This window comes from Vipera ursinii, assembly GCF_947247035.1.
Source record: "Vipera ursinii genome assembly, chromosome: 3".
Taxonomy (NCBI): Eukaryota; Metazoa; Chordata; class Lepidosauria; order Squamata; family Viperidae; genus Vipera; species Vipera ursinii.
In genome coordinates, this window is record NC_139516.1 from 182,641,045 (window position 1) to 182,664,590 (window position 23,546).

At 42.2% G+C, this 23,546-nt stretch overlaps 1 protein-coding gene across 2 annotated transcripts in view; it reads left to right on the forward strand.

Moving 5' to 3' along the window:
• Nucleotides 1-19,135, forward strand: part of PKIA (cAMP-dependent protein kinase inhibitor alpha) — a 50,974-nt gene extending 31,839 nt beyond the window's left edge. For both annotated transcript variants that reach the window (XM_083361155.1, XM_083361156.1), the window contains exons 2-3: nt 12,523-12,700; nt 15,735-19,135. In XM_083361155.1, coding sequence (XP_083217281.1) covers nt 12,550-12,700; nt 15,735-15,814 — 231 coding nt within the window. In that variant the 5' untranslated portion in view covers nt 12,523-12,549 and the 3' untranslated portion in view covers nt 15,815-19,135. The remainder of the gene's footprint in view (nt 1-12,522; nt 12,701-15,734) is intronic.
• The last annotated feature ends 4,411 nt before the right edge of the window (nt 19,136-23,546 follow it).

Below are 23,546 nucleotides of genomic sequence, written 5' to 3' on the forward strand. Positions count from 1 at the left end.
TTAATCTTAAAGCTCTAGAAGGAACTTTGGACAACTTAAGGTGCAACTTAACTGGTTCCTCTGCAGTCCAGAACCTAAAAAAATGAGGGCTTTACCTTGTCTTATTTCTAGGCCCTTCATCAGCCACAGAGTATGTTATTTTCTAATCCTCCTGTTGTTTTGCTTATTTGTTTGGCTGTGGGGACTGGTACCTCCCTGAGGTCCAATTCAAATAGCTATCTGTGGCACACCTGCAGTTCCTTGTTCAAAGACTCGACTGAAAACATGGCCTTTTTGCCAGCTGCAGGAGGTTGGATGTAGCCTGTGATACCCCTCCCGCTGTGCTCACTTCACTTTCTGGGATTTTGTTCCCCCCCCCCCAAAAAAAACCCCTCTCTGCCCTTTTCTCCTTTTGTCTAGCAGTTCTATCATTCTGGCTATATTCTGTTTATAACCCACCATAACTCTTCTCTCTACCTATTCCGATGGCTTTTCTACTTTTATATGATCTTATTTCCTCCCTTACCCTTCCCCCCCCCCATCAACAGCAGACCATCTGCTGTCAAGTTCTCATCAAATCTCCCTGGCTTCCCTCACTATCTTTTCTACACCATCATACACAACACCTATTGAAGCTGCAATTTTTCTAATGCTTCACATAGGGGAAAAGTATCTGCAGTATTTAGTTTCAGTAGAAGACCATAACAGTATGGTGCTATCTCATATACAGTTCTACTGATGAGAAAGAAAATGCCCTTTTCCCCTGCACTTTTGCAATTGATAAAAGGAGCAACTTTAAGAAAAAAGAAATAAAAACTATTTTAAATTTATAGAGGCCATGAAACAATCTTATTATGACATTGCCCTCTAGCTGCAGCGTTTTAAGAAAAATCTATTCTAAAATGTAATAAAAACAATATAATAAAGTATAAAACATAAAAGTGATCCTACCCAAAACCAATGTGGTTTTTGAATTGCTGCACAAAACTCAATTCTTGCAATTGCTCATACCAACCGCTCTAGGCCTGGAAACAGCATTGTGCTGGAAAAAGAGAGCCCATGCCATTCTCGCTGGTGCTTTGTGTCCCAGAATGGCATGTTTCCCTGAGGTTGATATGGATTTCAGTGGAATTTAAATGCAGTAAACAAACTAGCCTCAAACTATCTGTTAAGGGATAAAACAGTGTGATCTGGTAAAGGTAAAATTATAGTTTCTGAGCTTTACGTCCTTCTAATAATGATGAATTTTGGCTCACATTAGAATCACCATTTGCAGTTTGTGAACATTTCATCCTTGTCCTAGAAAAAGGTCTGTCAGATCTGAATTATGGATGCATGAGAGAACCTCTTGTTAGTTTGAAGATTTTTTTGAGGTAATTCTCTTGTGGAAAGCTTTAATGAATTCATGAGCCCCAGTTTAGGTTCTTTACTAGATTAAAGTAGTGTGTTTGAGCAGATGGCTGTGTCACATGCCGTTTATATATAAGTTGCTTGGAGATATTCAATATGGCTATATTTAGCTTGCATAAAATGTTGTACCTAATCCCTGTCCTCCTGTTTATCAAATAACTGTTCTAGTGACTCCATGAAGGCTCTTAGCGTTTTTTTAGATTTGGCTGTGCTTGAGCAAAGGAAAACAAGAGGGGGAAACCCACACAAGTAAAGAGGTTAAGCTAAAAATATCCAAGTACTTGTAAAGAGAGCAGGTCTGCCTCAAGAGCGTTCTTCCATTTGAAAGCAGTTGGTTATAGAAGCTGATTAAAAGGCACCAACATTTCCAATATCTGCATTCAACCCAAACTCCACTCCTTCACTTCAGGAGGGGATAGCTATAACCTGCTAGAAAAGTGCTTATTAGATGCTGCTGACATAACCTCCTGTATGAGCAATTGCAGAAATTTTGGTGGAAGTGAGGGGACCATACTAACAAAAATATCTTAGCTTAACTCTGCTGTTCAGTTTTAAACCCAATTCATAGTTTTAGGTACCAATTCTTAAGTGCCCTGCAGATGGATACTTTAAACTTTTCCTTCCTTTTTTGATCATAGCATATATATTATACATAAGGGAAACAAAATAAATTGTTTCATAAAAAAGAAAACAGAAGTAGACATATTGATTAAATAATAAAATATCAATAAATAATTATAATTTTTATCAAGATGTGTTGAAGGAAAAAGAATAGGACCTTCAGTGCCCCTTCATTTAAAAGCTTACATTACTTTGGTCTTTTTATCCAACATGGTTACGGTATATTTTTCTTGTTCTTTCAATGTGTGTCTGGGAAGAGATATGTAAACATGTCTTCATTTGTAAATAGAGTTCTTTAACTGATGAAATTGAAAAGATTCAAAACTCTTATTTGAATTATGTGGGTTTATTTTTCATTCCTGCCTGGTTTTTGTTATCCTCCATATATTTTATTCTTCATATTTGTATGTTATTTTATATTGTATTGTGTTTTTTTTTTCATTTCTTATTTTCCTCTTTGAACCACCCACAGTTGTTAGGCGGCATGTATATTTAAAGAAATAAATTATTCTTTCAAGACTTGCACCAGTTTGTGGCCTTCCACAGAACACAATTCAAAAAACACTGCTCTAATATGCTACATAGACCAGGGCTTTTCAATCTTTTCACCCATTGTACCACTTTTAGGATAAGGCAATGTCCGAGTACCACCAGTCGCTCAGCAAGGTGTCAAAAACTTGACCCAAAAAAGGAAAAAAAATGATAAAGTACAGGTAGTCCTCGACTTACAACAATTCACTTAATGACTGTTCGAAGTTACGACAGCACAGCAAAAAGTGACATGACCATTTTTCACACTTATGACTGTTGCAGCATCCCCAGGGTCATGTGATTTACATTCAGATGCTTGGCAACTGGTTCATACTTATGACGGTCATAGTATCCCAGTATCTTTGACAAGCAAAGTTAATAGCCGGGGGGGCATCTCATCACTCAGGTTGCAGGGTGCCTATGTGGAGGGAATCCATGGGTCTCTGGTGGAGGGGGGTGGGACTGGGGTGGGTGCCCTCCTCCCTCCCTCTCTCCCATTGTCCCTTCCTTCCTTCCTTCTTTCCTTCCTTTCTTTCCTCCTTCTTTGTCCCTTCCTCTTTCCCTCCCTCCCTTCCATTGTCCCTCCCTCCCACAGGTTGCAGGGTGCCTGTGTGTGTGGGGGGGGGGAATCTATGGGTTACCATTGTGAGTGGGCAGGAGGGAAACCAAACTTTTCAATAGGCATGTTACTGTTTATACCCTGAAGGGCAAATATCCCTACCTTCTTTCTTTCCTTTCTTCCTTCCCTCCCTTTGTCCCTTCCTTTCTTCCTTCCCTCCCTCTTTCCCATTGTCCCTACCTTTCTTCTTTCCTTCCTTTCTTCCTTCCCTCCCTTTGTCCCTTCCTTCCTTCCCTCCCTCTCTCCCACTGTCCCTACCTTTCTTCTTTCCTTCCTTCCTTGTTTTTTTTTTCTTTTAACTTGATCATATTTGAAGAAGTTCTTTTTATTCCTCCACCAACCTTGGTTCATTCTCAGCAGTTGACAATTCTGGGCTTCTTCTTTTGTCACCTTTTTGTTTTTCCAGTTCTTCCCTAAGATTTTTGGGCTGCTTCTTCTCTTCTTTTCTCCTCCATTCTCTGAGCAATTGTGCTTTCAACTCCCCCACCCCAACCCATCTCATTTCCCCGTTATGTCCTCTTGCTACAAGGCACTCTCGGTTTAGGAAAACCACTTTCTGAAGTCCAAGATAGGGAGGTATCAGACACAGTCACGCTTCCGTTGCAGTTGCCCTTAAAGTCCCGAAATTGGGCTTATTTTGCTTCCATAAAGATCATTCTTTCCTACACAGGCTTTGGCTGCCTCAGGAGGCGCAGGGGGTCTTGCTCCTTATCGGAGATATGCAGAGGGAGGCCAGAAATCCACCCTCAGACGGGGGCGGCGGGGTGGGGGCAGAGCCTGGGCCTGGGTGGGTGGCGCCCAACGGCCTCCTCGGGGACCCACCCATTGGAAAAGGACAACGGCATCAGCGGCCACAGAGAAGACAGGTGCAGCACTGAGGCAATGGATGGAGCGCAGTCTGGGAGGATGCGGCGTCTCTGCAGCCTCACTTTGGAGGGGACTCGCTACCCATCTGTCCTCCCTCCTCCACAGCTCCTTCCCCCGGCGCTTCACGTCTAGCTCTACAGCAGGCCTGCAAAGGGCGATGGGAGAGGAGAGGGCGCAGGGCCAATCTGGAGCCCTGCTAGGGGGCAAGCCGGCATGAAGAGAGAAAGAGAGAGAGAAGGGAAGCACAAGTGCCTGTCTCTCCTCCCCCCCCTCTCTCTCCAAATGGTGGAGGACTTGGAGCCATAGTTGAAGGCTGAAACGCCTTCAACTGTAACTGCTGGCACATGTGTGTGTGTGTGTGTGTGTGTGAGGAGGGATCAATGCTGCTTTCCAGGTGATAAGTGTTTCTTCGGGGCTCAGCAGACACACCAGGATCAGTGCTGCTTTCCAGGTGATTGGTACTTATTCGGGGCTCAGCAGCTCCAGCTGGAGCCTGGTGCTGATCCTAGTGCTTCCTCTGAGCCCTGACAGCCCCGAAGAAGCGCTGATCAACTGCAAAGTGGCGCTGATCCTGGCGCTTGAGCCCTGGCAGCCCCAAAGATGTGTTGATCAGCTGCAAAGTGGCGCTGATCCTGGCGCTTGAGCCCTGGCAGCCCCGAAGATGCACCCATCAGCTGCAAAGTGCTGATCCTGGTGCTTGAGCCCTGGCAACCCTGAAGATGCACTGATCAGCTGCAAGGTGGCGCTGATCCTGGCGCTTGAGCCCTGGCAGCCCCAAAGATGTGCCCATCAGCTGCAAAGTGACACTGATCCTGGTGCTTGAGCCCTGGCAGCCCCGAAGATGTGCAAAGCAGCGCTGATCCTGGTGCTTGAGCCCTGGCAGCCCCAGCAAAGGGTCACCACCTCCCTCCCAGCCTCCTCACTGGCCAGGGCTGCCACCGGGAAGCCATCGACCTGCCAGGAGCTCTCTGTGGACTGGAACTCCTCGGTGGAGGTCAAGGCCGGCCGTACAGAGTCGTCAGCTGATCGGCGCGTACAGCCGGCCCCAACCTCCACTGACAGGCTCCAGTCCACGGAGAGGTTCCAGCGGGTCAACGCAGCAAGGCTGGTGCATGAGCACGATGGGGGGAAGGAAGGCGATGCCATGTACCACCAGCCCAGTGCTCACATGTTGAAAAGCACTGATATAGACAACTACATGCTGTCATTGAAGTATGCACAGGGGATTTAGTTTCCATGTCTGCTCACCTGGGGTGAGATCTGTGAAGTGAGGCTGACAGTCTTCTCAGCTATAGCATCATTGATATGGAACTTTTCCAATGAAGGTCTACCAAAATCCTCCACATCATAAAACCTTATTTATTTAATACAATTTCTGCCCCACTCTAAGCTGATGCAGTAGCTCAGCAGTTAAGACACTGGACTTGTCGGGCTAAAAAGCTGGAGGCCCACCTTCAGGACCCAGCACCATGTAACAGGGTGAGCTCCTGTGCTGTTACATCAGCCATAAAGTATTATGCAGTGCATATTGTGCTGCCACCATGTGGTTGTTTGGGAACTACAACATTTATGTTAATTTGTTCAGCCAATCCCTCCCATTTGTGACGGACTTCCTCCTTCTTCTTAACCCTGAATGTTCTTTCACTCCCTGGCACCATTTTTTACATGTGGTCTGCTCTCATGGTAGGACCATTACTGTCTGTGACCTTGAAATACTGTCCATTTCATCATCTACTACATCTTGTGTGCTGTAATCTTCTTTGCATGCAAATAAAGGTACTCGTGGATGATAAAAAAGTAATTTCATGAGTTCTATCTGGCAAAGGCTGTCAGAGGTAATAGTATCCATTTATACAGGCCAGGCACAGGGGTCTCAGCAAGTGGATACATCATTAAACAACAGTTGGAGTCAGAATAGTTCAAGACAGTAGAATTTCTACAGCCTGCAATCCATATGTGTGTCATATCTACAAGCAAGCTCAGTGCAATCTGCCATCTTGTGAAAGCACACGGTCGCACAAGCTTACTGCACATCTCCTGTGTATGCTGAAAACTGTTTCTGTACATTGGACTGTGTTATAAACCCTGTCTAAGCTGCAATTCGTCTTCTTAAAGAGACAGTACCCATTTTTTGCAAAACATGAAAAATATCTTGACAAGGCTCTGAACACTCTTTTATTACTGAATCAACACAGATACATCATGCTTCTGACCACACACCCAAACGCACAATAATACCAACACGGAAACTCAGAGAAAACTATGAGACAATTAGAGATGAATTTTCCAGTAATCTGTCAGACCTATGGGACAGAATTGCACACTGCATGTCAGTTTTGCCGTGCTTTAATGATAATCCTGCTGAATTAAGAGAGACTATAGATCGGCTATCTGCAGCCTATGAACGTTACCAGCGGCTGTCTGCAAAATACACAGCCTTCTTAAAGGACTCTAATATAGATGACTCCTCAGCAGAACTAACCAAGACTGATGCACTAAACCACCAAAGAGATCTCCTAGTGCAAGATGCAAAGGATAAGGCAGAACTCTGTATTGCTCAACTGCAGGAGACCAGTTCTCATAGATCCACATCAACTAAACTCACAGCACGTTCTTCTAGATCCTCTCGCTCCAGGACTTCAACATTAAGTGACAAGCTGTTAGAGGCCTGTGCACATATAGAAGCAAAGAAAGTGCAAGTTTCCTTTGCCAGAAAGGAAGCTGAAATAGAAGCTCAGAGCAAAGCCCGCCAAGCAGAGATGGAAGCTCAGAGCAAGGCCCATCAAGCAGAGGTGGAAGCTCAGAGCAAGGCCCGCCAAGCAGAGGTGGAAGCTCAGAGCAAGGCCCGCCAAGCAGAGGTAGAAGCTCAGAACAAGGCCTGCCAAGCAGAGACGGAATCCCAAATAAAGATTCTTTGAATAGAAAGGGAAGAAGCAGCTGCCCTAGAAAGGTTAAAGGTCTTTGAACAAGCAATGAAGGAAAGCACTAATTCAGATTGTTCTATCCCAACAGAAATGGAAGATCCAGTTGAACGCACCAGTAAATATGTGCTAAAGCATAACATTTGCAACGATACAGTGCCATCTTCTGTACCTCCTACGAACAACACTGTTCTGACTCTCAACACAGAGACCCCAAACCTGCAAAAGCCTGAGCCTCTTCGAATCCACAACACAAGTGCATCAACACTTCAAACCGCACCACCTCCTGCCAATGACAAGGTAACTTCCAGCAATAAGCAACAGTTTAATCAACAGCCAGTACAAGCCTTAGAGACTAAACCACAGCTGAATGCTCTTGCAACATCATTCTATCCTGGTACACCTCACCCTTATTCACCAGACAACTTTCATACCCAAGGGGTCCCACAAGTTTCTTTGGCACCAAGGAGTGAGAGATCAGACCTCTCTGACTTCGCCAGATACATGATTTGCCGAGAGCTCATCACCACTAGCCTCTCAAGGTTTGATGACTGTCCAGAGAACTTCTGCTATCTGGCAAAGGCTGTCAGCAGTGATAGTATCCACTTATACAGGCCAGGCACAGGGTCTCAGCAAGGGGATACATCGTTAAACAACAGTTGGAGTCAGAATAGCTCCCGTCCTTGCCCCAGTTCCTGCCAATCTAGCAGTTCAAAAGCATGCAAATGTGAGTAGATGAATAGGTACTAGTTCAATGGGAAGGAAACAGCACTTCATGATGTCAGGATGGCCACAAAAATGTGTTTGGACAGCGCTGGCTCAATGGCCTTGAAACAGAGATTACCTCCCCCTATAGTGGGAATGACTAATGGACAAAAATCAGCAGGGACTCCTTTATCTTTTTTACTATCTCAACTACGTGAGACTGGACAGTTTACTGTAAAAAATAAATAACATAAATAATAAAGATTTTTTTTAAAAAAAGCAATTGGGCAATGAAATTGTAGGCTACATAGTTTCCTCCTATTTTGGTGTGCTTTGGTACTATTTATCTATTGTTTAATTTGACCCTCATTTTATGATAGTCTCAACCAGGGCTTTTTTTCTAAAAAAAAAAAAAAAAGGTGCCGGAACTCTCATCTTGTTATTTATTTATATAATTTTATTTATATATTTATTTATATAATTAAACAATTATATATTCAATTCTTAATATACATTTTGTTCCATATATAAATATAAAAGCATGATAGGCTCTGTATTTGTATGATGGCCGATTATCTCAGTGTGCAGAAACGTGGATAACTACAAACAGAAGTTGCAACCCCTCTCCTTTTCACTGCATGGGAGTTCAGACCTGCGATGAACTGGGCTGATAGATCTAGAATCTCATATAATTATTTAGTGACAGCAGTCTATTTTATAACTCTGTAAATGTAATATCAGACACAGGTATGTGATATGCTGTCCAATTCAAAGATTAGTTGTGGATTCAAAGAAATAAGAAATACTGTCAGACTATCTATATGGATTCTTTACTGACCCAGATCTGTGTATTTGTATAGTGTGTTTTATCAGTAACTCTGATCACAAGGAAGGAGATGCATGATTCTGCCTCCTGGCCAAGGATTATGAAAAATGAGCATCTGTAAACTCTAGTCTGGCTCTTAAGGCTCCACTCCATGTGGCTTGGATTTCTGTGTTAGATGGCTGCATTTCAGACACCATTCAATAATCTGATTGATGCAGGCCATAAAATTAGAAACTGAACACTCCAGAAGGTAGAGGTCAACCAGTAATTTATTGTAATCTAATGTGCTGGGCAGCAGCTCTTTGTGGTCAAGTAACAGGCTGTGTGAGGAAAGGAAGGGTGGGATGATGGAAAGGGATCAACCTGCACTGCTGAGCAAGGCAAGAACTACCCTATTTTTCGGACCATAAGACGCACCTGACCATAAGACACACCCAGTTTTTAGAGCAGGAAAACAAGAAAAAAAATATTCTGAACCAAATAGTACCGGTATACTAAAACAGGGCTTTTCAACCTTTTCATCCATTGCACCACTTTTAGGACAAGGCAATGTCCGAGTACCACCAGTCGCCCAGTGACTGTTCAGTTACGACGGCACTGAAAAAAGTGACTTATGACCATTTTTCACACTTATGACCGTTGCAGCATCCCCAGGGTCATGTGATTTACATTCGGATGCTTGGCAATCAATTCATATTTATGATGGTCACATTGTTCCAGGGTCATGTGATTGCCTTTTGCAACCTTCTGACAAGCAAAGTTAGTGGGGAAACCAGATTCACTTAACAATCATGTTACTAATTTAATTTCTCTCTCTCCCCTTCTCTTTCTCTCCCTCTCTCCCCCTCCCTCTTTCTTTCTCTCTCCTCTCTGTCCCTCTTTCTCTCTCTCTCCCTATTTTTCTCTTTCCCTCTATTTCTCCCTCTTTCTATCTCTAGTTTCCTCCCTTCCTTTCTCCTCTCTCTCCCTTTCTCTCCCTATTTTTCTTTCCCTCTATTTCACCCTTTCTCTCTCTCCCTCTATTTCCCTCCCTCTTCCTTTCTCCTTGTCTCTCTCTCCCTTTCTTTCTTTCTTTCTCTCCCTCTCTTTCCCTCTCCCTTTCTCTCTCTCCCTCTATTTCTCTCCCTTTCTTTCTCCTTCTCTCTCCCTCCCTTTCTCCTCTCTCTCTCTCCCTCTTTCTCTCTCTCTATTTCTCTCTCTCCCTCCCTCTCCCATTGTCCCTTCCTTCTTTCATTCCTTCCTTTCTTCCTTCCCTCCCTCTTTGTCCTTCCCTCTCCACGTTAGAGCAGTACCTGCGGAGGCGGCCCTGCAGCCCGGCTTTCTCTTGCAGAAAGCAAGCTAAAATGGAGCAAGGGAGATTGCCAGGAACGCGAATCGGCTGATCTCGCGCTCCTGCAATCTCCCTCACTCGGTTTCAGCTTCCCTTGCTACAAGAGAAAGCAGGCTGAAACAAGGGAGATTGCAGCAGCGCCAGATCAGCCGATTTACATTCCTGGCAATCTCCCTCACTCCGTTTCAGCCTGCTTTCTCTTGTAGCAAGGGATCGTGCAAGAGCAGCTCCGGCTGCACAACTCAGAGCTCTCCAAGCGGCTGAGCACTGCTTGGCATCACCTCACCACCACCCAAGGGCTGCTTTTGGGCAGCATCGAGGCGCTGCCAAGCAGCGCTCAGCTGCTTGGAGAGCTCTGAGTTGTGCAGCTGGAGCTGCTCTTGCGCGATCTGCCGCCGCTGCACGCACAACCAGACATGATGGCGTTCCATGGGCCGCCCGCTTCACCTCCGGCTAGGCTGTCCAGGGCGGCGGCGAGAACGGCCCACCGCTCAGCCGCTGGCGGGCGCCTCCAGGGTGTAGAAGCCCGCAAACATCTTCCCAGACTACAAATAGTGGCCATGGCAGAAGAGCCGGGGCAGCCGGGAGCCTGGCGGACACTGCTCCACTTGCCTGCCAGGGCCGTCGGCGCCTCCCAGATGGACGCCCGCCTGTGCCGGCTAGGCCAACACACTCCATGATACCGCCGGCCGGCCGGGGCTGGCCCTGGGCAGCGGCTGCATGATAGGGGCTGCGGCGGCGCCCTGCAGCAGCCTGGTCTACAGCAAGCCAAGCCCCCTGCCTTCCCCACCATGCCAAGGAAGCTGGACACCCGCTGGGGGACTTCCTGGACATTGTGGCTATTTATGGGCTGCAGGATTGTGAGGTGTCTGACACAGACACCCCGGGCTGCCTCCCTGAGCTCCCTCCCCAGCCGCTGGGATTCAGCTGCGCTGCCCATTTGGTCCCCCTCTAGGAACAATGCCAGCTGCAGCTCCGTGTCTGGGTTTCATCACACAAGGAACGCACAGCCGGGAAAGACCAACGTGGATATGGTTCAGAGACACACGCTAACTACCCCCTAGGTCCAGCACCGGGTAGGCCACCAGCTGGCTGACAGATGAGCATAAGGAAGAAGTGCACATGCACTCTGCAAAACCCACCTCCCACTCCTTGCCCTTTCTTATTTACTCAGTTGAGATGGTACAAAGTTCCTGACAACTAGCCTTCGCTGCAGACAACTTCTTTGTGCAAAGTTTGTTGGCCAGGTTTTTTGGCGGGCTCAGCAGCAATTGGCTTTCAAAATCCAATAGAGCTTCCTCTATTGGATTTTGAAAGCCAATAGGAATTTATTTATTTATTTATTTTAATTCCATTTATATCCCGCCCTTCTCCGAAGACTCAGGGCGGCTTACAAACTTAGCAGTAGCCTTCATTCTATGTATATGCCTGCTTATTAGGGCTTTCATACACCCCCCAAGCGGCATTATTACAAAGTCAGCTTAATTGCCCCCAACAATCTGGGTCCTCATTTTACCTACCTCGGAAGGATGGAAGGCTGAGTCAACCTTGAGCCTGGTGGGATGCGAACCTGCACTAATTGCAGGCAGCTGGTGTTACTTAAGGAGGCATTAGCCCACTGCTCCACCAAGGCTCTTTTGCTACACAGCTTGTTGAAAAGGTTTTTTTCCCCAAAAAAAAGGTGCTGGAACGCCGTTCTGAGCATTCTATGAGAAAAAAAGCCCTGGTCTCAACCCTTATTTTGGAGACAGGGTATATAGAAGAGTCACTATTGAGTATAATTAAGCATTGAGTATAATTGTATATGGTACAATAAGAATTATTATTAGTACTGCTTAGGGATTTTATGTCCAGTATCCTATTGGATAAACTCCTCCAAACCCTTCATCTCATATGAAATTTCACTGTAAATCAAGTATATTGCCAAAAAAGCCAACAGTATCTGCCAAAAAAAGCCAACATAGTGCTAGGCTGCATTAACAGAGGTATAGAATCAAGATCACATGAAATGTTAATACCACTTGGAATGCTGCATCCAGTTTTGGTCATCACGATGTAAAAAAGACATTGAGACTCTAGAAAGAGTACAGAGAAGAGCAACAAAGATGACTAGGGGACTGGAGGCTAAAACATACAAAGAATAGTTGCTGTCTAGTTCAGGGGTCTGGCTGAGGAATTCTGAGAGCTGAAGTCCACAAGTCATAAAAGGGCCAAGTTTGAAGACCTCCAGTCTAGTTTAATGAAGGGAAGGACAGGGGTGACATAATAGTGGTGTTCTAAAATCTCAGGGGTTGCCATAAAGAAGAGGGAGTCAAGCTATTCTCCAAAGCACCTGAAGACAAAACAAGAAGCAATGGGTGGGAAATAATCAAAGAAAGAAGCAACCTAGAACTAAGGATAAATTTCCTGACAGAACAATTAATCAGTAGAACAACTGCCTCCAGAAGTTGTGAATACTCCATCACTGGAACTTTATAAGAAGAGACTGCATGGCCATTTGTCTGAAATGGTATAGGGTTTCCTGTTTGAGCAGGGGATTAGACTAGAAGACATCCAAGGTCCCTTCCAACTCTATTACTACTACTACTACTACTACTACTACTACTACTACTACTATTATTATTATTATTATTATTATTATTATTATTATTACATTTGCAAATGGTTGTCCTTCTTTGTAGTAAAGAGACTGTGTTTCTCTGTTTTCTTTAAGATATTGCTATGAGGATACTTGTTAGCAATGACTGATGTGGAATCTACATATGCAGATTTCATTGCTTCAGGAAGAACTGGAAGAAGAAATGCTCTTCATGATATACTTGTGTCTTCAACAAGTGGGAATTCTAGTGAACTATCCCTGAAATTATCTGAACTTGATATAAATAAAACTGGTAAGGATCCAAAGAAAATTATGCAAGCGGCATCATTCTAGAAAACAGTGTTTTAGGTTTTGATATGTATGCACTATTAAATTTATACTTAGTGTACACTCACAGATAAGCACACATTCATACACACACTCTGTATATACTGATCAAGTATAATTTGAATACGCATATAGACAGACATATAAACACTTCATAGCTTAGAAATGGTAGCACGTTTGGTGTACCTATGATCCGTCAGGATTAGGAGCCCCTTTGTTTCTATGGTTGTAGAGGGAGATGAAGGATAAACTACTTAGAAGGGTTTGTTAAGCCTATTATATTAGTGGTGAGTTTTAGCTGATATGATGAGTCATAAGCTATTAGGCCAATATTAGAATAAATAGGATTACTACTAATTTTTTTTAAAAAAAAAATCACTTCCAGGAGATGAATTAATGCAATTTTTCTCAGCTGTTATAAGAATAGCCCATATTTCCAGAACAGGGAAGTAAGTATCTCATATAAAATACTAGGATTCATGGCCACAGTGGAGATCATAGGCCAATTTACTTATAACCTACGTAGGGTCAAAAGGCAATGATCATAAGCCAAGGTTAATTCAGGAGACAATTTGATTTAATAGTTGTGATAGATAAATTCTCCCTGCATAAGAGTTTTACTAACTCCTTGTAGATACATCTTATAAAATGCTTCTGAACTGTATGTGTGTGTATGTATGTATGTATGTATGTATGTATGTACGTACGTACGTACATGTATATATAGACATACACAGCTAAGGTAAGAACAGTGGTACAGATGATAATCTATCCCCTTCGTATGTCTCAAAGTCAGCCATTAAACTGACTAATATGCTGAGGTACATTCGATAATTATGAAGTGTGGGAGAATGAATGTCGAAAACAATACATACATCCTACACCACATATTTTATGTCTGTTATTAAATTTGCTCCTCTGAAAAGACTGCCGACGGATAACACCCAGGGGGAGGGCCTTTTCTGTGGGTGCGCCTGCCCTCTGGAATCAGCTGCCCGTGGAGCTTAGGACTGCCCCCGACCTTCGTTCATTTTGCCGGGACCTGAAGACCTGGCTCTTTGAGCTCTCTGGCCCAGGCTGAGAATTTTTAACTGGGGTTTTTATTTTTTAGGGATGATTTAATCTTTTTTTAATTGTTTTTAACTTTTGTATTGGTTTGGTTTTAAATACCCTGTAAACTGCCCTGAGTCCTTCGGGAAAGGGTGGTATATAAATCTAATAAAATAAAATAAAATTATCTAGACCCGTACCAATCGGGCTTCAGGCCCGGGTACAGCACGGAGATGGCATTGGTCGCGCTGGTGAATGATCTCTGGCGGACTCGGGACAGGGGTTGCTCCTCTGTCCTAGTCCTTTTAGACCTCTCAGCGGCTTTTGATACCATCGACCATGGTATCTTGCTGCGACGTCTCAGGGGGTTGGGAGTGGGAGGCACAGTTCTCCAGTGGTTCTCCTCCTACCTTCTGGGACGTTCACAGTCAGTGTTGGCAGGGGGGCAGAGGTCGACCTTGAGGCCTCTCATTTGTGGAGTCCCTCAGGGATCGGTCCTCTCGCCTCTCCTGTTCAACATCTACATGAAGCCACTGGGTGAGATCATTCGTGGTTTTGGAGTTGGGTATCATCAGTATGCTGATGATATCCAGCTTTTTATTTCGACCCCAAACCACCCCAGTGATGCCCTCGACGTGATGTCCCATTGCCTGGAGGCGGTCCGGGTCTGGATGGGGAGGAACAGGCTTCGGCTCAACCCTGACAAGACTGAGTGGCTGTTCATGCCGGCATCCCGGGAAATTCCAATTATTCCATCTCTTGCAATGGGGGGTGAGCTATTACCCCCCATAGATAGGGCACGCAACTTGGGGGTCCTTCTAGACTCACAGCTCTCTTTAGAAGAGCATATTGGAGCTGTGACTAGGGGGGCCTTTGCCCAGGTTTGCCTGGTGCGCCAGTTGCGACCCTATCTGGACCAGGATGCCTTGCGTACAGTCACTCATGCGCTTGTGACCTCTCGTCTAGACTACTGTAATGCTCTCTACATGGAGCTGCCCTTGAAGTCCACTCAGAGGTTCCAACTGGTGCAGAATGCAGCCGTGCGAGTTGTACTGGGAGTTTTCCGATACTCCCATGTTACACCTTTGCTCCGCGAGCTGCATTGGCTGCCGGTTGTCCTCCGGGTGAGATTCAAGGTGTTGGTAATGACTTACAAAGCCCTACATGGCATGGGTCCGGATTACCTACGGCAACACCTGTGGCCGGCGTCAAATTCCCTCCGTCCAGTGCGCTCCCACAGAGAGGGCCTCCTCAGGGTGCCTCCGATCAAAGAATGCCGATTGGTGGCCCCCAGGGGGAGGGCATTCTCTGTGGGCGCACCAGACCTGTGGAACCGCTTGCCGGTTGAGCTCCGGATGGCCCCGGACCTTCGCTCCTTCCGGCGCGATCTAAAAATGTATTTATTTGAGCAATCTGACCTGGTTTGATGGGTTAGGGCAGGGGTTTTAATATGTTTTTAATTATTGTTTTAAATTTGGGCATTATATTTAATCGTTTTTTAACTTTTGTATTCTGTTTTTATATTTATTGCCCTGTACACCGCCCTGAGTCCTTCGGGAGAAGGGCGGTATAAAAATATAATAAATAAAATAAAAAATAAAAAAAATAAATCTAATAAAATAAGTAAATATTAAAATCAGTTTCCTTAGATAGAACATTAGGAATGGCATGTTCTTTGGCTATAGAATGCTATCCAGTCATTTCTAACATAATGAAGTCCCATTTAATGTCTTCTGCAGCATTTTTGCATTACTTAAGTGGCAGGCTGATTTTATAGTTTGAATCTCATTCTCATTTTATATAATTTAGGTTCATTATATAAAATTTAGGTAACCAGTTAGTGTTGTTTAAAAGCAGCCCAGACCTCTATATCTGCCATAATGGAATATGCAAATTTCAGCTGCATTGTTCATACTATTTTTACTAAAAATTATCTTTGTTTCTTTCAGAAGGGGAACAAGATGCACAGAGAAACCCCACTGAACAAACTGGGGAAGCCCAGGGGGAAGCAGCAAAAGAAGAAAGCTGACATTTTAGGCTGACTAACAGTTAAAACTGTACAAATATTTTCCAACTGCAAAAGCCTGTTGAAAAAAAGCTTGCATCTTGTGAGCAAGCCACTTGAACAAAAAATAAATTTAAAATGGACAAATCTTGTTACCAGAACCTGCAAAATGCAGTACAAAAAGAGGGAATGCAGGTGGTAACAGTAGACAGAACTTTTTCTAACTTTGTTAGTAATGGTTGAGACCTGGTTACTGATTAGGAGACTTTGTTGACAGATGGATCTCATAAACAAATGCCCACATTGAAATACAAAATAAAAATGATGTAGATCTTGTAGCAAATAGCATTCAGCTGAACAGAAGCTTGAATTGGATTGTATCACAATGACTTCAGTGATCTTCTGAAATTGTCTGGCTAGAGTATTCACCTATTTAAAAAATCACTTGTAAAGGAAGCACTGTTTGTTTTTAAAGAACTCTGCTTCTCTGTTTTCAGCCACATTACTTACAATGTTTTATATTGTACAATTTAGAGGCTCCACACTGCCCTTTCTTGAAATGCTTATGAAAGCAACTGTGACAATGAATTTTTCTACAACTTGTTTTGAAAGGGCTAGGGTTTTGTTTTTCTTTTCTGCACCGTGTGTTGTGGGCATATGATCATCAAATCAATTACTAAACTGATGAAATTGCTCATTTAGTTAGGAATCAGCATTCTTTCATTTACAAGAGAAACCTTTAACATAAGTAATGTATAGTCAGGTGTGTCTTGTGTTTTTTCAGTACAGTTCTTTGCTTGTGGGTAGTTGGAAATCCAAGAATATTTAATTCTTTAAGGAGTATTTTTGTTGTTCAGGCAACTACGTAACTACTAAAGTATAAGAGTAAGCACAGTATATATTAAAAGATAAGAGCTTATAGCAGGTGAGAAATAAGAGAAATGAGCTCTTAGCTGGTGAGAGATAAAATCTCCAATACTTTAGTAAAGACCTACTTCCTAAAATGAAGAATTTATTATAGCTTTTAGAATTGGAGTCTTCTCACTTTTCAATCAATATTAAAGTAAAAAGTTATTTTGTTGTGGCAATCAAATGGATATCAATCACAATTTGTCCCAAGTCCTAATGTTTGTTTCTTTATTTAAAAAGTGGACATATTTTCAACTTTGTTTCAAATACCATGCACTTTTCAGATACTTGTAATTTTATTAAAATATTAGTATAACCTTGCTTTCTAGTAAATCTAAACATTGGTTAACAAAACATACATTACTGTTGTGACCAAGGCTGTTTTTACAATATTACTATTTTACAGTTGTCACATGGACATTGTTGGTGTGAGGTCTGTAAATACTTTTATTGGCATTGAATTTGGTAATTAGTGTTAATAAATAACAGCCAGCAGAATATTTATGGCTCATTAGCATAGTTTTCTCCTCCATGCCTTTGCTTGTATAGACGCTCATTTCATTAGTTATATGCATATTTTGACTGAAGAACCTTCTGCTTTCAAAAAGTTGACTTGAGGTTTCTATTCTGATGACCTTCATCATTTAATGTTTAGCTCTTGACAGTGGCCTTGTCTTCTACAGCAAGCACTGTATGTTTAACCCATCTAACACTGATTCATCAGTTTTGTCTCTTCTAGACTTTGGAGATATGTCATGCAGGAATGGGTCACTTTTGGGAAATAGTGCATGCCTGTCACTTGTATACTTAAGCAGTATGCTCACTAAGCCACCCCTAGCATATCTATGACATCTGTTAAAGCAGTCGCATCAATAGGATGTTCTTTGTAGTTTGGTTCCCAGAATTCTCAGCTAGCTTGGAGACAGGCATCCTCCACTTCCTCTAGGGAACAAGTTAAGCATGATAGTCTTTCTAATTACACAGCACGTTTATCTCCTTGACAGACCTTACAGCCTCAGTTCTATCTTGAATAGCACTTTTTCCATAACAAGATACACCATGTATCTGAGAGAATAATAAAGTAAAAAAATGGAACGAGAGCTGTCAAATAACATATGGAAAAAAGGAAAGAATCAAGCATTTTAAAAGTTATAAAAAGTTATTTATAAAAACAGTAAAGATGGAATAAAAATCTAATAGGTAAATAAAATGCAGCATTTTAAAAACAATTTCTCACCACGGCCTAAATTTAAAATGCAGAAACCCTAGTTTTGTTAACTGTAATTAACTTTGTTTTATTTCCTCCTTATTGCTTAGAAAATAGAGTTTTCTTTTCAGGTTTTCTTTGAATGGTTGTTGGGGGGGGGGTTGATCTGCCTCCCACCAGAAGTCATCAGCATCCTTTTGTCTCATAAAAATGTATGAGCTGCACCTCTACTTCCATCAGTCCCGGACGTCTGTATTATTAAGTGGCCAACTATGTGCATTTTCAAGACTAACAAGAAATAGCTCCTTCCTGTCATCTTCCAGTAAATAGTATTCTTCGTGAACTTTTCCAGGTATATTTAAAATCATGCAAGTTGCTAGCAATATATGCAATTTAACTATGCGCTATGTGAAAATAACTTTTCTCCTGCTGGTCCCCTGTATCTAGTTTAGTACACAATCTCAAGTACTAGCATTATGAAGAAAAAGGAAGAAAAACTTCAGTATTCATTCCATGTATGGTTTTATATACATCTATAATTTAGGAAATCTTGGTAGTGATCAGAGAGTCCTGAGAGAACTCAGATCTGTTTTGCCCTAGACAAACTGTCTAGCAAGTACAGAACCAAGTTCTGGTATGACTCACCTTTGCATGCATAAAGCTGAAGACCAGAAGACACCAGCAGTCACATTGCCCCACTTGTTTGGCATACAGGAGTTGCAAGGCTGGATCTCTTACGTGGCAGCCATCAACTAGTCAACAGCAAACACATCAAATCAATAGTGAATGGATGTTTTGCTGTCCAGAGCAAAAAGTATATCTGCTTGCAGAGTCAAAGCCCTGTAAGAATTCTTGTTTTGCACATGCAAATTTTTTACTGTGTTCTGAGAAGGCAACAACAGGACAAGTCCTGAAACTCTGCATTCATAAATGGGATAATAATTGATAGTGAAGAACCCATTTAATGTTAAACCGATGGCACATTCACTGCTACCAAGGAAGAGCTTGTTAGATTTATTCATGAAGGGAAAAGGTTTATAAATTTATTTATCATTTTAGAGGGCCAGGAAATTACAAGGTTTGCCAATGTGTTAAGTGTGCAGGACAAGAAGCAACGAATGGAAACTAGTCAAGGAGAGAAGCAACCTAGAACTAAGGAGAAACTTCCTGACAGTTAGAACAATTAACTAGTGGAACAACCTGCCTCCAGAAGTGGTGAATGCTCCAACACTGGAAGTTTTTAAGAAGAGACTGGCCAGCCATTTGTCTGAAATGGTATAGGGTTTCCTGCCTGAGCAGGGGGTTGGACTAGATGACCTTCAAGGTCTCTTCCAACTTATTATAAATCTTGCCATCCAAAGAGAGGTTTTAATGAATGAATTTGTAATTGTAAAAAAAAAGATGAAGTTCAGGGATGCTGTCCTTTTTGGAATACCCACAGTGCCAAAAATTTATTGAGCAGAAATGCTAGTCAGTACCACAGTTTGGACATGATCTTAAGACACTGTTAGCAAAGCTACAGAAGTGTACAGAAATCCATCTTGGTCTAAATATCTCATGAATGCAAGGCAATTTTGTATAAACCATATAGTGGTTACAGAAAACAAAGCATACGTCTGATACCACTACATCCTAACAATTACAGATTGATCACAAATTCCAAACCTGGCAACGTGTATGTTTCTAACAATATTTCCTTTGCTACCAAGGGACATCAGTGACATCAAAACAGGATGAGAGTCTTGGACAAACACGTAAAAGCATGTCACATTTCAAGCTGCCTTAAATCAGGGGTCCTCAAAATTGGCCACTTTAATAAACATACACATTGCCAGGTTCATAATAAAATTGTAAATAATTGTGCAATAGATCAGAGGTCCCCAACCACTGGACTGCGTCCTGTTCAGTTGATGAGCAAGCACGCATAGGCAGCTCCATTAGTGTGAGCAGTGGGTAGCTGGGCCTGTCATTTGCACAAAGGAAGCTGCACGTGCTCACCTGCTCATGGAGATTTATCCCCTCTTCTCCCCACCCACCAGTCCACAAAGCCGGAAATGTTGGAGACTGCTGCAGCAGATTACAGCATTTTGTGCAATAGTTTGTGCATTTAGTGAAACAACCTATAAAACAAACAGGTAGTTCTCGCTTAATGGCAGTAATTGTGATTGCAATTGTAATTGCAACCCCACTAATCAGGACAGTGGTAATGTCCCATAACCACACCAACTTATGACACTTGTGGCAGTTCCAGTTGCTGTTGTTAAATGAACCCCATGTAGTTATTAGGTACCACATCATGGGATCACCATTTGCAACCTCCTGCCGGCAGTCCATTACTTTGCTTGTTGGAAGCTACCAGTAAAGGTTGCAAATAGCAATCATGATTAGGGGATACTCTCACCATGATAATTCTGAGCTGGCTGGCAGGCAAGCAACCAAATTGTGATCGTGTGATCTCAGGGATGCTACAACAGCCACAACAATCAGAAGTTCAGTAATATAACTTCCAACTTTCTGTATTTCTGAAAAAAAATTGCAGAATTATTTTTCAGAGCCAGCAGGGGGAGTTCTAACACTATGTTTTCACCATTATAAATTATTTTTAAAAACATATTCTAGAAAGACATCTTATTGACAATTTTTTGTTTTTGTGATTTAATGAGAAGAATTTGCTTATTTGTTCATAATCTTGCAAATCTGCAAATCTGATGACGCACTGAACTTTTGACTGTTGTCATTGTGGCTATCTATGTTCATAGCACATAATGTATTTGTTCATGATTAAACAAATATAGTTTGCTTAAACATTTTCTGGGGTTGCACAACACATTGAACCAGTGATGGTGAACTTTTTGGGCTCAGCATGTCAAAAAATCAGAAAATGCCTCACATGGCTCTGCTCATATGTCACCTCCTGCCTCCATCACCCCCAAACAAAAGAAAAACAATCTTTACATATTCATTTATTTTAAAAAATATAGTCCACTCATGTATATGATCCCCAGAACTGATTTGCACCCTTTATCTTCAGGTGATGTTCTCTTACCGTTGGTAGGCCCCCGCAGCCTACCCATGGCAGCTCCACATCACACAAGGCCTTCATTCATGAAGCAACTTGGGAGACTGCTCTTTGGCCTCTGCAGCCTCCAAAAATCACATGAAAACACGCCCTGTTCGGGCCTGTTCGCTTGTGATCTTTGGGGGCTCTGCAGACCACGAGAACACAACCCTCCCACATGACTTCTAGAGGATCCAGAGGGTGCATAAGAGGACACTCCATTCTCTTGCAGTCTTCGCATTCCTAAAAAATTGTGTGAGAATGGGCAATTCTTTAGAGAATAGTTGTGGTTGGGTGTTGATGAATGTTGGTGTCTCACCTAGAACAGTATGGGGGTATCATCTTTGATATATTTGTCAAGGGTTTACCATCACTGCCTTAGGGAATACTAGGTCTAGATTTTCTTCTATATTCTGTTATTCACCTTTTGAATTATAAAGAGCATCAAGCCTCATTACTTCAGTTCATTGCCATGATCTTACAAGTTGGCACATGGGAGATGTAATGACTTATACGTATACAGAGGAGAACATCAGGTAAAGAAAGGCAGGGAGGTGAAGGGTTGTGGTTGGGAGTTGTGGTTGGGTGTTGATGAATGTTGGTGTCTCACCTAGAACAGTATGGGGGTATCATCTTTGATATATTTGTCAAGGGTTTACCATCACTGCCTTAGGGAATACTAGGTCTAGATTTTCTTCTATATTCTGTTATTCACCTTTTGAATTATAAAGAGCATCAAGCCTCATTACTTCAGTTCATTGCCATGATCTTACAAGTTGGCACATGGGAGATGTAATGACTTATACGTATACAGAGGAGAACATCAGTAAAGAAAGGCAGGGAGGTGAAGGGAGAAAAATTATAATTACTGATAATAATTAGGAATGTGCAATGCTTGGGTTTTAAAGCCGCTTACCCCCAACTTTTTTTTAACCAAAATTATGTACTTTTGGTATCTCCTTACCTGTAATTCAAACACTGCCGAATGAAGCCATGAAAAAGTACAGCTTTCATAAGGCTTTGAAGCACCTTTTCAACATGATCCAAAAAACTGTACTTCTATACTAATAAATTGTTGACATCCATAATACAACTTTATCTTTAGCCCAGGACCATTTTCAGATGGTGGTCAAAATCAAATGGCATGTACAAACGACACAGGGCTTGGATTGTGACACTACAGATGCCATCATGCAGAAGGTAGTTTCAGGATATACTACACTTTCAACTGTCCCCTTAACAGATACTCCTTTACCTAATATTCATTCTGACCATTCTTAACAATAATTCATCTGTTCTTTTATTACAGTAAGTATTGTGTACCCATGCTGAGCTGTAAACATTAAAATATCCTTCATGTGTATTCTGTTGAAAGGTGAACTTACAATGTGCAACAAACAGTAAAAAAAAATCAATGACATATTTGTATATATTTTATTTTACTTCACATTTTACTGTATTAGCATTCCATACTTAAAATGATATTTGCATTGTGTATTTTTTTAATTTTCAAAATGTTTCTTTTCCCTGCAAAAGATAATCCTGGTTTTGAATGCCATTTACATACAGTGTATTAAAATTTCTTGCAAATGTCTTTTGGTGATATTTACAAGATTACTATACCAGGCAAAATGACAGAAGATGCTTCCTCTGGAACAAAATCTCAAAGCAGTTTTTTCATTATGTATTTCCTGGGATTTAACCAAAAGATGGGAAAAGAGATGACTATACAATAACAGATCAAACCCTCACAAATACTGTCCCTTGCTACCAACTTTAAGAATAAGTACAAGAACTGAACTGTGAGAAAAACTCATCAGTTCTGATACTCCTTTAAAGTGAAGGACAAAAAACAAACAGTAATAAAAATGCAACAAAATACTGATGCAGAGTTAGCAGGCAGATACTGTCTTTGGTTTCCATTTTCAGATGCTACCAAGTAAGTTTCCAATGGTTTTTAAATCTTAACTATCAACTAGTAACTCTTTAATATCAAAAATGGTAATGATGCCATTACCTAGGTTCCCCCGCACATGCGTGCTAGTCGTTTCCGACTCTAGGGGCCGGTGCTCATCTCTGTTTCAAAGCCGAAGAGCCAGCGCTTGTCCGAGGATGTCTCCGTGGTCATGTGGCCGGCATGACTAGACGCTAAAGGCGCACGGAACGCTGTTACCTTCCCACCGTAGTGGTCCCTATTTTTCTACTTGCATTTTTACGTGCTTTCGAACTGCTAGGTGGGCAGAACCTGGGATGAGTAACGTGCTCACTCTGCTACGAGGCACTCGAGTGTATTTTTTTTGCTAATCCCATAAATAACAAATGTCTGTATCACTGGTATAATGAATGGTTTAACCTTGAACTTGCATTATGAAGAAATTCGAGTTCAAGTGATAGAACCAATTCATCTATATCATTCTACTATATCTATCCACTGTATTTCATTTTTCCCTTTTCAAGGAGAAAAGCAAAGCTCTCACATCCAAGTAAGTCAACAGACCTCTTGTCTTTAAGCTCATTTTTTTTTTAAAAAAATGTTGGCAGTTCACAATATATGCAAGCATTAAAATGCTATTTATTGACAG